The sequence below is a fragment of the Lates calcarifer genome, linkage group LG3, assembly GCF_001640805.2.
Source record: "Lates calcarifer isolate ASB-BC8 linkage group LG3, TLL_Latcal_v3, whole genome shotgun sequence".
Taxonomy (NCBI): Eukaryota; Metazoa; Chordata; class Actinopteri; family Centropomidae; genus Lates; species Lates calcarifer.
Genome location: NC_066835.1, coordinates 3987043 through 4001618, shown reverse-complemented (window position 1 = coordinate 4001618; position 14576 = coordinate 3987043). Strand labels below are relative to the sequence as shown.

Genomic DNA, 14576 nt, shown 5'->3' with positions numbered 1-14576 from the left:
GTTCATGATGTTGGGTTTAATGCATGAAAATAATGATGTCATGTGAAATCAAAATCTGGTGCGGCAGTTGTTTTCTGAACAGACTATATGGGCAGCGCCAGCCACAACATGTCTGACCTGACAAGCTGATTGACATCTTGCAGAAGCAAAGTGCTTTATGATACTCCACCATACAGATGGTTGGATTGATGTATTAATAATGAGAGTATTTGAACATATGGACATCATTAAGGAGATCTGTGTCCTAACAACTGCAGTTATGCACAGCATAACAAATTTTATAAATAATTTCACGTTGTAATAATTATCGTGATCATTTTATAGCCCAGCCCTAAAAACTATTTAATGGATTGCCATGACATTTGGTACAGACATTCTTTTTTGCCAAAGAAGAAATTATTACTTTAATATTCCTGAAAGTCAAAATTTAATGTGTTCAATTTTTTATTTTATGGCCAAATACCTGAAAAACCAATGACTTTCCCATTAGCCTCAGCTGTACCTCTTGTGGGCTAATGTTTTATAGTTAACATGCTAAACTAAGATGGTGAACATAGTAAACCTCACCAAAAATTCAATCTGCCTTTTTACATAGGTGGCAAGGCAAATCACTCATGTCATAGTCCTAAAGTGTAACATTCATTGCTGGTGTTTCACCTCTTCATATCCCACAGAGCACCGGTCAGTCTAACAGTGTGTTCTGATCTGTTTTTTTTTAATTATCTGTTGATGAAATTGACTGGATGGCAGGCTGTTATTAACTTAATGATCTTACACTGTTGTAGATGACAAATGGGATTTGTCATTAGCTGGACTTATTGATTTTGATGCCAAAACTCAGAAAGAGATAATTGACCACCATATTATTTAGGTGGTCCCTCAACGTTTTACTGCTCTTAACACTCCAGTAATGTTCTTGACAAGCACTCTTTATCCAAACTAAGTGAAAGTGAAATATAAAACTACTATTACTTTGTCCACATTAATATTTTTTCTGAATTATTACTCATTTCCATAACATAAGGCAATATTTCAGCCTATAAAATACATATTCTTCCTTCCCAGAGTTGCTGAACTTGTTTTGATGATACCGCAGTCATCACAAATGAAAAATGTGACATGGAGAGCCGATATAATGATGAAGTGTACGAGAGCATGTACTGTACTTCATCTGTACATTTGTTATGAGAGCAGGCAGCTGTGTGAGGACAAAAGCGATGGTTAAATGTGACAGCTAGCAGTTGAAAGGATTGCAAGGATTGCCTGTTTGCAGAAATATAAGTTTACAACAACCCACATAAATATTTTCTGCTTGTCTGTTTGTAACTCCGCGGCACCGAAGCATCAAACCTCATTATGTAACCATTATGGAGGGAAAAAAAGTCTCCGCAGTAAATCCTTGCTGAAATACAAAAATAAAAAAATAAAAAATAAGATAAATGTTCTTGCCTGTGACAGCTAACTCACACTCAATCCTTAGACAGAGGACATATGATACCAAACTTCTTTTTTTTTTTTTTGTTCCATCAGGAAGAAGAGTTACGGCAGAGTGGCGAGGCCAAATATAACCACCTGAACGAAGACTTGCATGTCCTCATAGAGGTGTTCGCGCCGCCAGCTGAGGCCTACGCCAGGATGGGTCACGCTCTGGAGGAGATCAAGAAGTTTCTCATACCAGTATGTTCTCCTCTCTCACTCCTCTCTCTCTCACACACACACACACACACACACACACACACACACACACACAGAGACACATAGACAGACTTTCTCCGTCGTTTCCTTTCTCCTCCCCCCTGAATCTCCTCGCAGCTGCTCTTTGGCCCCGGCCAACTCATTCGCAGCCTGTCCACAGTGAAGCCAGTGAGTAACAGTGGAGACAACCCCACTCTTTCACTCCTGCTCTCTGTCTGTAACTTGCACTGTAATTCTGTCAGGGCTGTTGGAGTGAGTGCCTGTGTGTGTGTGTGTGTGTGTGGTGTGTGTGTGTGTGTGTGTGTGTGTGTGGAAAGCATCTGTGTGTGTGATGCTAAGGTGGGTAGTCGTGGGTATAACAGGAATAAAAGAGCGTGGGGAGAGGGGTGGGGTGGGGTGTCTCCACATCAGCCAAACCCTCCCTGGCAGCAGCGTGGAGCTTATTTACTCTTCCTCCATTCATTATGGATGATCTCTCCAACGCTCAGAGCTATGATGATTTACATCTCATCATTAATTATACCCCACCCCCACCCTCCTCCCCATCTCACTGTCGCCATAAAACATATTTATTGATAAAGCCGACACATGACAATCATATCAATAGTTCTATGATTAAAGACCTATTTCCATGTTAATTATGTGTTTTAATTTAGTGGCAGAAAACAACTGTGTGAGAAGATAAAGGCAAATGGGGTCCCGAGGATTTATCAGCGGGAGATCTGAAATGTTTAGTTGCCTCAGGAACAGCGGTCACGGCAGTACTGTAAAGTACATTAATTAGATATTCCCGGGGCTGTAGCCCTGGAGATAAAGGACGTAATTTAATACAGAGTAATTGAAAGCAAGTCTATTGCTGTCTGTGTGTGTGTGTGTGTGTGTGTGTGTGAACACACTGCCTCTCTGTGTGCAGGACTACAATGATGAGATCAGACAGGCCCAGCTGCAGGAGCTCACATACCTGAACGGCGGCTCGGAGGATGCCAAGGTGCCATCGGTGAGGGGCAAGTCAGCCGCCCGTGGAAGAGGGACACCTGTTCCAGGGCCTCCCAGGTAATGTGCCTGCAAGTGTGTGTGTGTGTGTGTGTGTGTGTGTGTGAATGTATTTGTGTGTATGCAAGTTGTTGTGTTCATGTACACTTTGGTTCAGCTGGGGACTGGGTATTATTTACAGTTAAGGAGCTACTGGGAAGGCAGTGCTTTTTTTTTCTCTAAATGGATGTGTACAGTGTCCTGTTGCATTTCCAGAGTTAATGGCGTCATTTAGAGTTAGAGCACATTTACGATTGCCTGTGTCTGCAACAATAATACAAGTCATATATTCTTCCTTGTGTTGTTTTTATAACACAAGACATGCATGTCACATTAAAGATTACTATGTTTTTTAGCTCTTATTTCTTGATAGAGGCTACCATTTTTTCTCCGTATGTGTCAATGAGACTGGTTTGTTTGTTCAAATGACTAAACAATTTGGGCCAGATTTACTAAATGTGTTAGCTCCAAATGTTGGCAGTGGTTGCAATGTGTGTGTATTAGCTCTTGATTTACTAAGGCAACAGCTCATTGCACAGAACTGATCCTGGGACTGCCGTGCAGGAGTGAGCTGCGAGTGAATGAGAGCTCATAGGCACAGGTCAGCCTATGGAACGAGACGGCTGTGAGTTGGCCAAGTTTAGAAAAAGGAACCATGATAACGGTCTGATCTAAACTCTACAAGTTAAACTCCATATGACAAGTTGAGATGAATGAAAAAGAGATTAAAAAAGATGCACAAAGTATACATAAACCATCACTGGGAGAGAGGTGGAGGGATGTTCAGGGCAGCAGGTCTGTCAGCCCAGAGTGCAGCAGGTGGAGGGGGAGATGGTGTTGAAACAGCAGATGTTTCAAATGCTGAGGTAAATGCAGTCGGATGCATCAAACTAATGTCGATATTAAAACAGAGCAGTGCCGTTGCATCATGTAGGATTTTATAACACATTCTGCCTCTGTTCGTTTAGTACAAAATAACGACTTGTGGTCATTAATAATTATTGCTCTATTTCCCTTTCCACACCTACCTTGTTTGGCCCGGGCCTTCTTACTTTTCAGTTTGGCCCGAACCAAAATAGCAGGTGTTAATGGTGCCTTGGATTGGACCACGGTCTGGAAACAAAGGACCAAAATTTTGTCCAACCGAAAGAGGTGGTCTCAGTCCAGATCAAACTGAACCATTGTTTGGTTTGTTTGCAGTGTGAAAACAGTATTTTTTTTTTTTTTTTTGGATGGTTCAGACTTTCAGACCAATTACAGGAAGCTGAGGAAGGTTCACTGCCCATGACACAATAGAGGGAGTAAAATAACTGGAGGGGTAGTAGGTAAAAATGAGCCGTGGCAGAACATGGGGAGAGGAGGAGATGAAAGGATGAGGGAGAGGATGTGAGATGCACGCCTGTCTATAAACCAATCAGTGTCAAGTATGGGCAGATGCAGCACATGCAAGTGATGACAAAAGGACGTAGATATGTCTTTGCAATGTGAAACCAGAACCAACTGAATCAAATGTATACTGCATAACAAAACCTTGATTGACACTCTTATGAACTGCTTTTGTAACAGTCAAACGGGCCTTTTTGGAAGTCACAGGCAAACGACCTCTTCTCTTATTCAAGACTTATTGGTGTTAGACAGCAAGCTGACTGACAGCAAGCACAGTGTATCATAATGTACCAGTACAAAGTGATACAGGACACAGCACTGAAATACAACTTCAAACAAACCAGACAAAGACTTCCTGTTTAATGTGATGAGTTATCTCTCTCTCTCTCTCTCTCTTCTCTCTCTGTGTAGAAGTTGTTTCTCATATTCTACAAGAATGAATGGCAGCAAAACAGCTTTTTCTGAACGCAGAAAAATGAGCCCTGATATTTCTAACTATGCTGACTGTGTGCAGACTTCAGCAGGAATTACAAAGACAAGGAGAAACCATAGATGATTGGCATAAAACTACAAACCAAAGCGCTGCTGTTATCTCTTTTTAAAGTTGCACTGTGCAACTTTGCAAATGGCTGGTTATTTAATGAACTTAGGTGGCTGTTTTCTATGCACCAAAGGTAAAACTTGTAATGTCAGTGAGTCCAGCTTTCCCTGGACTGAGCTGTCAGATAGGTTAGTGACAGTTCAATTAGGAAGACTATTTCACTCATTTTTCCCCTTTTCTTTCTTTCATTGATCACTCCTTCCCAGCTACACCTCTTGGCTTCTCTCCATTCATATATTTTACTCCTTCCTGATTGTCCTGAATTTTTTCCTTTTACTTCATTGAACAACCTATAGTTGACTTGACCTTTCTGTTATGTTTAGTCTGTTTTCATCCATGCGTTATGTCTTCGTAGTGGTTTTGTTAGCAAGTTAACTTACATATAAACAGACCAGACTAAGGTTGACCTGGAGGCTGCAGGTCGGAGTGCTGTCTCCTCGAGACGCCTGCTTGAACACTTGGTGAAAAAAGAAAAAAAATCCAGATTTACTGAGCAATAAATTTCAGCTATAAACATCCTGACAGTGAGCAACTCATCCTCCCCTTCTATTCATCATACCTGTTATACTGATGTGCGTGTTTAGTCATGTCAAGGGTTGTATAAAAAACAGTAGCTCTCCTTATAGATTAGACCAGCAACATTAACTTCAACTCTGTGAAGTAATCAATTGTCCTCTCTTGAAACTGTGTGTCCTATTGGTCACCCTGTCTTTAGATTTAGGATCAGGATATCTGTCGTCAGGTGTGCCATGGTAAATGTGCTGTAGGTCACAGCACACCAGCAGTGAGAATGAAACCCTCATTGTAAATAAAACAAGCAAGGAAAACTGAATTTATGGGCCGGACTTAACAGTAAATCCTAAACATGTGGGGGGGCCTCACGAAGTTGCCTTGCAGGCCACACTAGGCCAGTAATCTGAGACCATTTATCTCCTCTTTATAGTTTTAATCCTTAAGATTTCAGTCCTGGTTGATATGGTGACAGTTTTTGAAGTTGCAGTTTAATACAACAGATGTAGCTGAGCAGACTCATGCTGTTTTAATAGATATACCTGTCAATACTTGGCCTTTTCCATCATTCCATGAGCAACCACTGGAATGATCTCTCTCTGCACACAGTGCCAGTAGTTTTCACCACAAGAGCAGGGCACAGTAAAGGAGTTGGTTATGTTGCTGAGGAGTTGGAGGTGTGTGACCCCCTCTTCTAACAGCTCCCTGCGGCTGTTCCTCCCTTACTTTGCCTTTACTCCCAGGAATATTTGAAACATATCTACTGTTGACAAATAAGTGTTTTGTCTTCGCTTTCAGTGCAAACCTCAGTGACAAATCCATTGCATTTTCCATGACTGCCTCACAATAAAAGGGTTTTTCCAGCTGAGTGCTTTTAATGTGAAGCAGCAGCGGCAGGAATCTGGGTTTGCATCAGCAGTATCTTAATACAGCTCTGACGTGGCTGTAGGGAAGTGCACGGTAAACAGTGAGGTTCTTATTAATACAATAATAGTAATATAGTAATGCTGGATTACATGCTGCATAGTTCAGTGAAAACCACTGTATCAGGAGGGATCATTTGTTTACTCAACTGACTGGCTGTTGCTGAAATAATGCTGACCATACCCTGTATCAAAAGTAGGGGATTATTGTCAATGTTTTATCTACACTTATTACAGGTTGTTTATAGCCTATTGGGCATAATTTTAACGCCTCTGTGTTTCTTTTTACCAAGCAGGAGATACTGCACCTGTCACAAATGTCCCATACTTCCTACTCATATTTAAAGCCACAAGGCTCATGAGAAATGACGTCTTCCCTTCCATCGGCAGCATTAGGACTCAGTCTAGAATCAGAGTGGTGGTGTTCAGTGGTCATGTTGTTGACCGGGTCCTAATAAGGGATCAAGAACCCTTAACAGGAAAACAACACCAACAGTTAATAGCATCTATTATTGACTGGTGTCTATAAACATTAGCAAAACTAAACCAAATTTGCATAAAATCCTTTATATGCAAATGATCTCCAGTAGATGCTTGCCTCTCTACTATCCCTGTGAAACCGCACTAATTCCGGCTCCTCTGAGACCTCACAAGACTACAAATAAAACTACTTGTGGCCATTAGAAGACTTTAACACTCTGTGCGTCGACGATGTGCTTTAAAAGAGCAAAAACACAAAGCGCTGTTTGTTTATTCTTTGTATTTATAAAGGAAAACACACTTCTTTCATCAGATTTTGAGATAAACAAGGTCACTGAGATGGGGTGTTTGTATTGCTCTAAGTCAGAATATAATTGGCTGTGTTTAAAATTACACTGTAATTAGCATTTACCATGCCTAATTTGAGTGTGATAAGATGGTCCCACAGGCTCCTACACAGGAAGTCGCATGCAGTTTTTCCACATATTCACACTCACATGTGTTTGATTTTGATCAGAACCACTGCTCAGGATGGAGACTTTGCAGCTGACACATATTCCTCTTTGCTTTGACTTTGACTGGAGCTGTTGCTGTAAGAGAAGTCCAGCTCATAAAGGAGAATCGACTCTCAGTACTCAGCTAGTTTTTTTTTTTTTTTTTTTGTTCTCCGCTTGAGGGTGGTTCAATTCCTATCAAGTAAACATCCACCACTGTCCTCGTTATAGTCAAAAAATTAGAGATTTCTTTCTTTCTTTCTTTTTTTGTCCTTCTGCCCCAAATCTGTGATGTTGCAGTATGCAGCACAGCTGAAATGGAAAGCACAGAAAGAAAGAAAATGACCTGGAGAGCAACCTTGGTGGTTTTCTGCTGGTGCTTCAGATCAGTTAACTGCTTTTAAAAGAAAGCTCAGTTGGTGTAAAAAGCCCCAACAACATTTTGCCAAACCACAAGGTCAGACTGCCTTTGATTTCCAACAGAGCAGCTTGACTTTGCTTCCATCTTGATTACAGAGCAGGTTTGACTCTGGGTTCTGTGTTAATTCATCTAGATGACTGTAGAGATCAGTATCTCACAGTAGCTATTTCTCTACAGAGAGAGATGTGTCTGTTTACCTAAATATTAAAGGTAAAGCCAGAAATGGTAATTACTACAATAAAACAGTTTTGAATTGTTTCAAAAGTCTATTTTTATGCCTCTTCCTCTGAGTCCAAATGCAAGGGCTTATTTCAAAAATCAACCAACACACAAGGTAACATCCATCAGCGAACAGGCAGGAACACAATTTTTTTCATCTACATTTTCTTTAATAGACAGGAAAAGCAATTCAGCCACAAGACGTGCTGTGTTTTGAGTTATGGATGTGACTCACTTTTTTCTTGACTGGAAGAACTTGCCCTCCATCCTCGCTGTTCCTCTCTCTCCACCTACACATATAACCCGATGCTGAATGTATCAAATTCATCGTCAAGTCATTCTGATGTAGGAAATCACTTACTGGAATAGAAGCAGACAAGGCAGCTCGACTCCAAACATAATAAATTACAGCACCTCATCATAGAGATGTGGAAGTGGACACCTCATATTGAAGATATATAATAGTATCCTTGTAACAGCATCTCTCAATGCTTTATCATATGAGCATGTAGAAAGAGAATATACTGTATGTTATCTGATGCATCCAAACTATGTATACATGCCTGTTTCTCTCTCCAATTATTAACAGAATAAGATAGAAATAAAAAAGAATGTGTAAGACTTTCTGCTCTTCCATCTAAACCTGGGCTGGATGTTTGTGTCTTGTGTGTTAGGAGTCGAGGTGGAGTTCCTCCCCTGCATGCAGCAGTGCCCCGAGGAGCAGCGCCCAGAGGAGCCCCGCCCAGCCGGGCTCCATCCTCCAGAGGGAGGGGGGTGCAGAGAGCCAGAGGCGCCCCGCCAGCCGCTGGGTACCGACCGGCTCCACCTATAGTCCAGGACACATACGGCGAATATGTGAGTATTGTACATCTCTGTAGGCTCCATTTGATGAGTGAACTGTCAAATTGGTGCAATGCCTCTTTAAAGTCTGAAGCATTTAAATGTACTATTAAGAGTAAACAATGCATGTAAGTCTGAGGTTGATTACATCCAATTAAGGTGGCACAGGAAAGAATGTAGCCATCCACCAATGACTAACAGCAAGACCAAGTGCTTCAGTTGCCTAAACCTAACCATAACTTAACCATATTTTTTGCCTTAATCACGGCATTTCCCTAACCTTTTACAGCTGCCATGTGCAGATACTGTAGAAAGCAGGTTGTGCAAAATTTAATAAATATTGCGACTCAGTGGTCTTGTCTGGCAACAGGGTTGTTGTGATGGAGCCAATGAATTCTTGCAGATTTTGTTTGGCTTAAACATTTACCTCTTGTTGCATCTGGGAACAGACAGTTTAAGTTTTGTTTGTCCAGGTTTTGAGTTGTCTGGGAGTTTTCTGCCTCCACCCCAAATGATTGTTTTGTTGTAAATGACACTGAAAAAAAATCAACATCAAATTCTTTTTTTTTCCACTGACAATGTCCCAGTTGCTCTGGATTAGAGGATTTCAAGCGGGAAGACATGGTGTGAGCTGAAAGGGTCGGACGCGTTCTGGTGTTCTAAAAACAACCGGGAGTCACTTATTGTAGTTCAGTTGCTGATTTGTCTGCAACCTCTGCCAAACTCAGTCAAATGTGAACACATGCACGATGCACATTTTTAGTTTCATTGTGAGTTCCGAGGATATTATTATATCTGAAAAAGAAAGGAAAGAAGCGTTCCTTATATCTGCAAACTTTCCTGAGTATCAACATGTTTTTAAGTTTTAAAGTAACCCAGTGACATTTGTCCATGGGTACACTGCAAACATGAGCTGCTAATAGCTACATCCCCCCAAAAATTATGCTGTAATTATTCCCCAAATACAAGTAAGATCAGTCAATATTATTTTTTTTGTGTTCACTCAGCTGCTCTGGATAATAAAGACTATTTATTTGAAAGAAAATAGTTTCAATAAAAAACCATTACAGCAAGGTTTTTGGATTATCCACAGTAACAGGGGCAATGTTTGTAGAATCACAAATCAAATTCCATTTATCTCCATTGATAAAGTGGATTCTGTGGATGCTGAAATATTACAGACAAATAACTCAAAATGCTGGCACAGACATCCAAAACCTCCTATTTGACTACATAGCACTATGAAATGCCAATTTCAGCACAATACATGCATGGATACTCAAATACCAGCATGTATGTGTTGAGTACAAACATGCATGTGACAGTGAACAGCCTGTCATATTTAGCTTTTTGTCTGCATACCTGAAGAGTTGGCATTAACAGGGTGAATTTGGGGTGAATTTGTTATTGTAGCTATTATTGTGATCCAGTCTTGTAGCTTACCTACACAGTCTTATGGGAACCTGGCTGTAATATCAACAGCTGCCAGAGATGAATATATTAGGCTTAGAGTCAGAGTCTTTGTGCATTAGCCAAGAGAGTCTCCTGCCGCACTGTCAAGGCAAGTTCCCCAGGGACTCCAGCATCAACATCGCATATTTAGCAGATAGAAGGAGAGAGGAGGTGGCCCGCGTTGGAAAATTGCCCCAGCAGCCCATACCTAACCACATCTGACAGGTTTATTCAGAGGTTGCAATTCAAATGTGTGGAGGTCGTAGAGAATGACTCCTGGACCAGCTGTTTCCCATCATTGTCGCAGTTGTAAACTGCATCCCCCGAGACCTGCACCTGTGTATCTGAGTGAGAAAAAAAAAGATCCCCAGCATCTGCCAGATGATAAATCTAACCACATCGCTGCAAATTAGAGGCTGAATGAGTTGCTCTGTATTATCTGAATATATCACCATCCCTAGGACAAGTGTTCTCCATCGGGTGCTGACAAATAGGCGCTTGTATTCATCAATGAAATGACAAAGAGATGTTTCTTGTTCACATTTGTTTCCTTCATTTATCACTGCTTAGCATTCACTCATATGCATGTTCCCACTGTTCTCTTTTTGCTGCGCAGCGTCGCCACGGGCCAAAACATTTGTTCTGCTGGAGGCGTTTTCTTCTTCTTCTCTTGTTCAGACAAAAGGCATCAGACCTGGGTTACATCCTGGTGATTTTGTCATGATGATGTATGGATGTACAATATCTCTGTCTGGATGGTTTTTGGCTTTCATAATCCACCTCTGCTAAAGCTTCTGTTTGTTCTAGAAGTATCAGTATCAAATTACTCTGAATGCAATTGTTTCTAAACAAAATCACAGAAATGTTATTATCCCATGATCCTTTCTTGGCAGCCCCATCAGTCTTGAATGGTTACTATGATTGCAGCCAAATCTCATTTCATGTAATTCATTAGGCGCTTTGAGATCTGTGTCTTACCTGCTGCTAATCCCATTGGAGAAGAATTAAACATGATAGAAATGAGGAAGCATGTCATCTTTTTGTTCACTTTGAACATTGCCATTATGGAAACTGAGGAGGCCAGTCAAAGTAGCAGAACTTCACTTTCATGCTACATCTAGAGCTATACGTTCGTGTAACTGTTTCTTTCTTTATACACAAAAGCTTAATTCCTTTGGGTGTTGAAGACCAAGAAATGTGCAATGCACGTGGGTTGGCATTATTTATGTTATATCCTCCAGATACAATAATCCATTTTGAACACTGTGGGTCCTCTCTGACTGTTGCAGCAATAAAAAAAAATCATCCCCCTCAGGCACTTCTCCGCATGTCCAGCTCTGTCGAGAGCCAAGCATTGTTAATTGAATTGTGTTCTCTATGGAACCGTCCTTGTAAGCGTTTTAATCTAAATTGGGTGTAATGGTTAGGAAAATAATTCAGATACAGTAATAAAGAGGCTGCATCCAACTGGTGTGGCAGACAAGACCAGTCATGAAGATAAGATTGAAACCTGTGCACACGGGACAAAAAACCTGTGATTTGTAATAATTGCTGGGAAAATTAAATTAGCTTTTATCTCTTGGCAATGTGAATCATCTATAATTTCCTCTATACATTAGACATTTCAGTAATTTCCTATTAATGTCTCGTAAACACAGCTGTAATTTGTTTTTGTAGCACAAATTGTTTTATTAGCCATGCTAGCAGCATGACTGTATGGATCGCAGTGTGTGTGAGTCTAGGTCACTCCACTCCTTGGTCCAGACTGAAATATCTCAATGATTATGGAATGGATCAGCATGAAATTTGGTATAGGCACTCAAGGTGCCCAGAGGATGAATCCCACTAAATTCAGAGATCCCCTGACTCTTCATTTAATGGCAATAGCAGGGTGAACTTTTTGTCCAGCACTGCCATCAACCGCAACTGTTCTTTGTGTTCATTGTCGCTCAGTACTGAATGGGTTTCCTTCTGGTGGACCAGTTTCTTGCCACAGTCTACAGGATGGGTAAATCTAAATTAAGTGCTGGTGTTAATTCTGAGTGTCAGTGGTTGTGTCTGTAGCCCTGTAATAGACTGACAACCTGTCCACGGTGTACCCTGCCTTTTGCTCAAGTACAGCATGGATAGGCTCCACCCTCCATGACTTTGCGCAGTAGAAGCAGATACAGTCAAGTACAGTTGCATCAGATGTAGTGATATCGAATTTCATTCTCCAGTGCAGACGTGTTTCTTCAGGGTTAATTCATAAATGACACAAATTCCTAAAATAATACCTGGCAGGTGAAAATAGACTTTATTTAAAACTTGGCTTAGATCAAAACCAAAGGTGGTAAAATATCAAAGAGGAAAGCAAAGAGATTTGTCAAGCGTAACACAGTAGTGATACTTCAACTTGATGCATGGGGCCAACTTTTTGGCATCCTCAATCTGATAGTGTGAGTAGTATTTTTACCCCTGCAGCGGAAAAGCTTCAGCAAATTCCAGCCTGTTCAGCTTTCTGAAATATGCTGGCAGGAAAAGCTGAATAAATGACACATAGCTACTTTGAGAAATTTTAGACCAAGACAGATGACCAAGAGTTTCAAGTGCTGTATTATTTGCTTTCTTTAGAGCAATATCATGGAGTGTTATTTAGCTTTTATGGTTGAGAAGTTAAGAGCAGTGTGTGGCACAGCTGTATGGAGGCGAGACATTCCTCTTTGAACAGATGGTATCGTAATTTAGTCGTCTGGGAAGAACAAGGCTTTTCTTCTTCTTTTGATTTGCTTAATTTCCTTGCTTTGTTGTTTGCATATGTGACACCTTTCTGGTTTTAGCACAGCCCATGCAGCATGTGCAGTTCTCCTCAAAGTTCATAATGTGAGGACAGTGTATTGTTGAACTCATTTGGATTTAGTACAGTGCGCAGGGAACAAATCCAGTGCCTGAATAGCCTGCTCTGGGTGTCAGTGGCATCCTATCTGTTACAGTGGTATTGTAGAGCACAGTGGAGCGGCTGTGATACCGCTGTTGTAACATGCAGTGCCAGGCCCTCTGTTAGTCTTCAGTGGCCTCTGAGGCCAGTCCTTATCTTTTAACAACACGCCTCTCAGCCATCCACTGGCATACAAATGAAAGACTCACTTAGGGGCTGCTCTCTCTCCCCTCTGTCTTTGCCCCCCCCCCCCCCCCCACCACCACCACCACCACCAACCTCTCACTGTCACACTAATCCTTTTTAGTGTTGGAAACACAGCACTGTTGCAGTGCTGTTGCGCTATGGTGCTCTCCAAGATATTCCTGGTAAATCATATATCCATACGAAGACAGGAGATATTATAATAGCCTCACTCACATGTCAGACACCCGAAGAAAAGAATCATTTTAAATGTGCCAACATGATTTATAAGCCAAGCATGTTTCTCCTCTCAGCTTGCTTGTAACTCAATTATAGAGTAGCTGCTCTAATAAATGGCAATAACATGCCATTGTTAAAGTTTAATGTGGTCCTTAATACCAGGCAGTGTTGTCCAATGTGAGTGGACAGCACCTAGATAGAGTCGCCATCGAGACGAGAGGAGGACTTGGTTAACGCTAATGGCACATGGCTTGTGCTGAAAACTAATCAGGGTGTGTAGTACCTTCTCAGCTAACCATGTATATGTCCTGCATCTGCTGTGTTACGACACACAAAGCACTGATGAGAAGAAACAATAGGCTGGTTTGCAGTGAAATGAAGGGATAAGGTAGAATGACTTCTTAGACGATATATGCATGTTGTGTTTTTTGTTAGTGGCTCACAACAGTGGAAATATCAGTCAGTCTGTGTCACTGTGTACAGATGTATTTCTAGAACATCAATTAGACAAATATTAATGTCAGTCAAAGGAGATCCAGATAAATAGAGACCTTGAGAGACCTGGATTCAAGAAAGCAAACCTTTTCATATTTTTTCATTTAGACCTATAACAGGCTATCTCGAAATCTAACAAAAGAAATTAGATATTCATGGTCTCCAGAGGATGAATACTAATGTTTTACCAACCACCCTAACTTTCCTCAAGCCCTACATTCATGGAAGAATTTCCAATTGCTCACAAGAAATAGCTGATTATCACAAAATTACTGAGCACATTCATGCTTGCCAGAGGATGAACCCATAGCATTTTGGCTATTCTTCAAGTGTTGGCAGATTGCCATGGAATTCATGCTCCAGATGGGGTTAAGACTTTTAATTTTAGTGACCCTGTGGTCTTTCTTTTCTTTTTGGCAGCATCATCATGTTGTCCATGTCATCCAACTGTACCATGGTGTGTAATGAGGCATAATTTCAGCCCATAGGGGCTTCCAGTAGGCCTTTTGATATAAGACTGGTAATGATCAAAATTAACCACTGATGTCATGTTGTCTTTACATAAAATCATGTAATGCTGAACATTAAATTTTCCTCAAAGAACAAATTGGCAAAATTGGTCCTAATATTCTGTGGACACATGTCTGTGTCAACTGTCCATGAGCAATACACTGAACCCCAACTGCTC

General features: G+C 41.0%; 1 protein-coding gene across 2 annotated transcripts in view; it reads left to right on the top strand.

The window, feature by feature from the left end:
- Positions 1–14576, top strand: part of khdrbs3 (KH domain containing, RNA binding, signal transduction associated 3) — a 116031-nt gene that overhangs the window by 80080 nt on the left and 21375 nt on the right. For both annotated transcript variants that reach the window (XM_051065394.1, XM_018701228.2), the window contains exons 4-6: positions 1531–1677; positions 2609–2748; positions 8436–8616. In XM_051065394.1, the coding sequence (XP_050921351.1) occupies positions 1531–1677; positions 2609–2748; positions 8436–8616 (468 nt within the window). The remainder of the gene's footprint in view (positions 1–1530; positions 1678–2608; positions 2749–8435; positions 8617–14576) is intronic.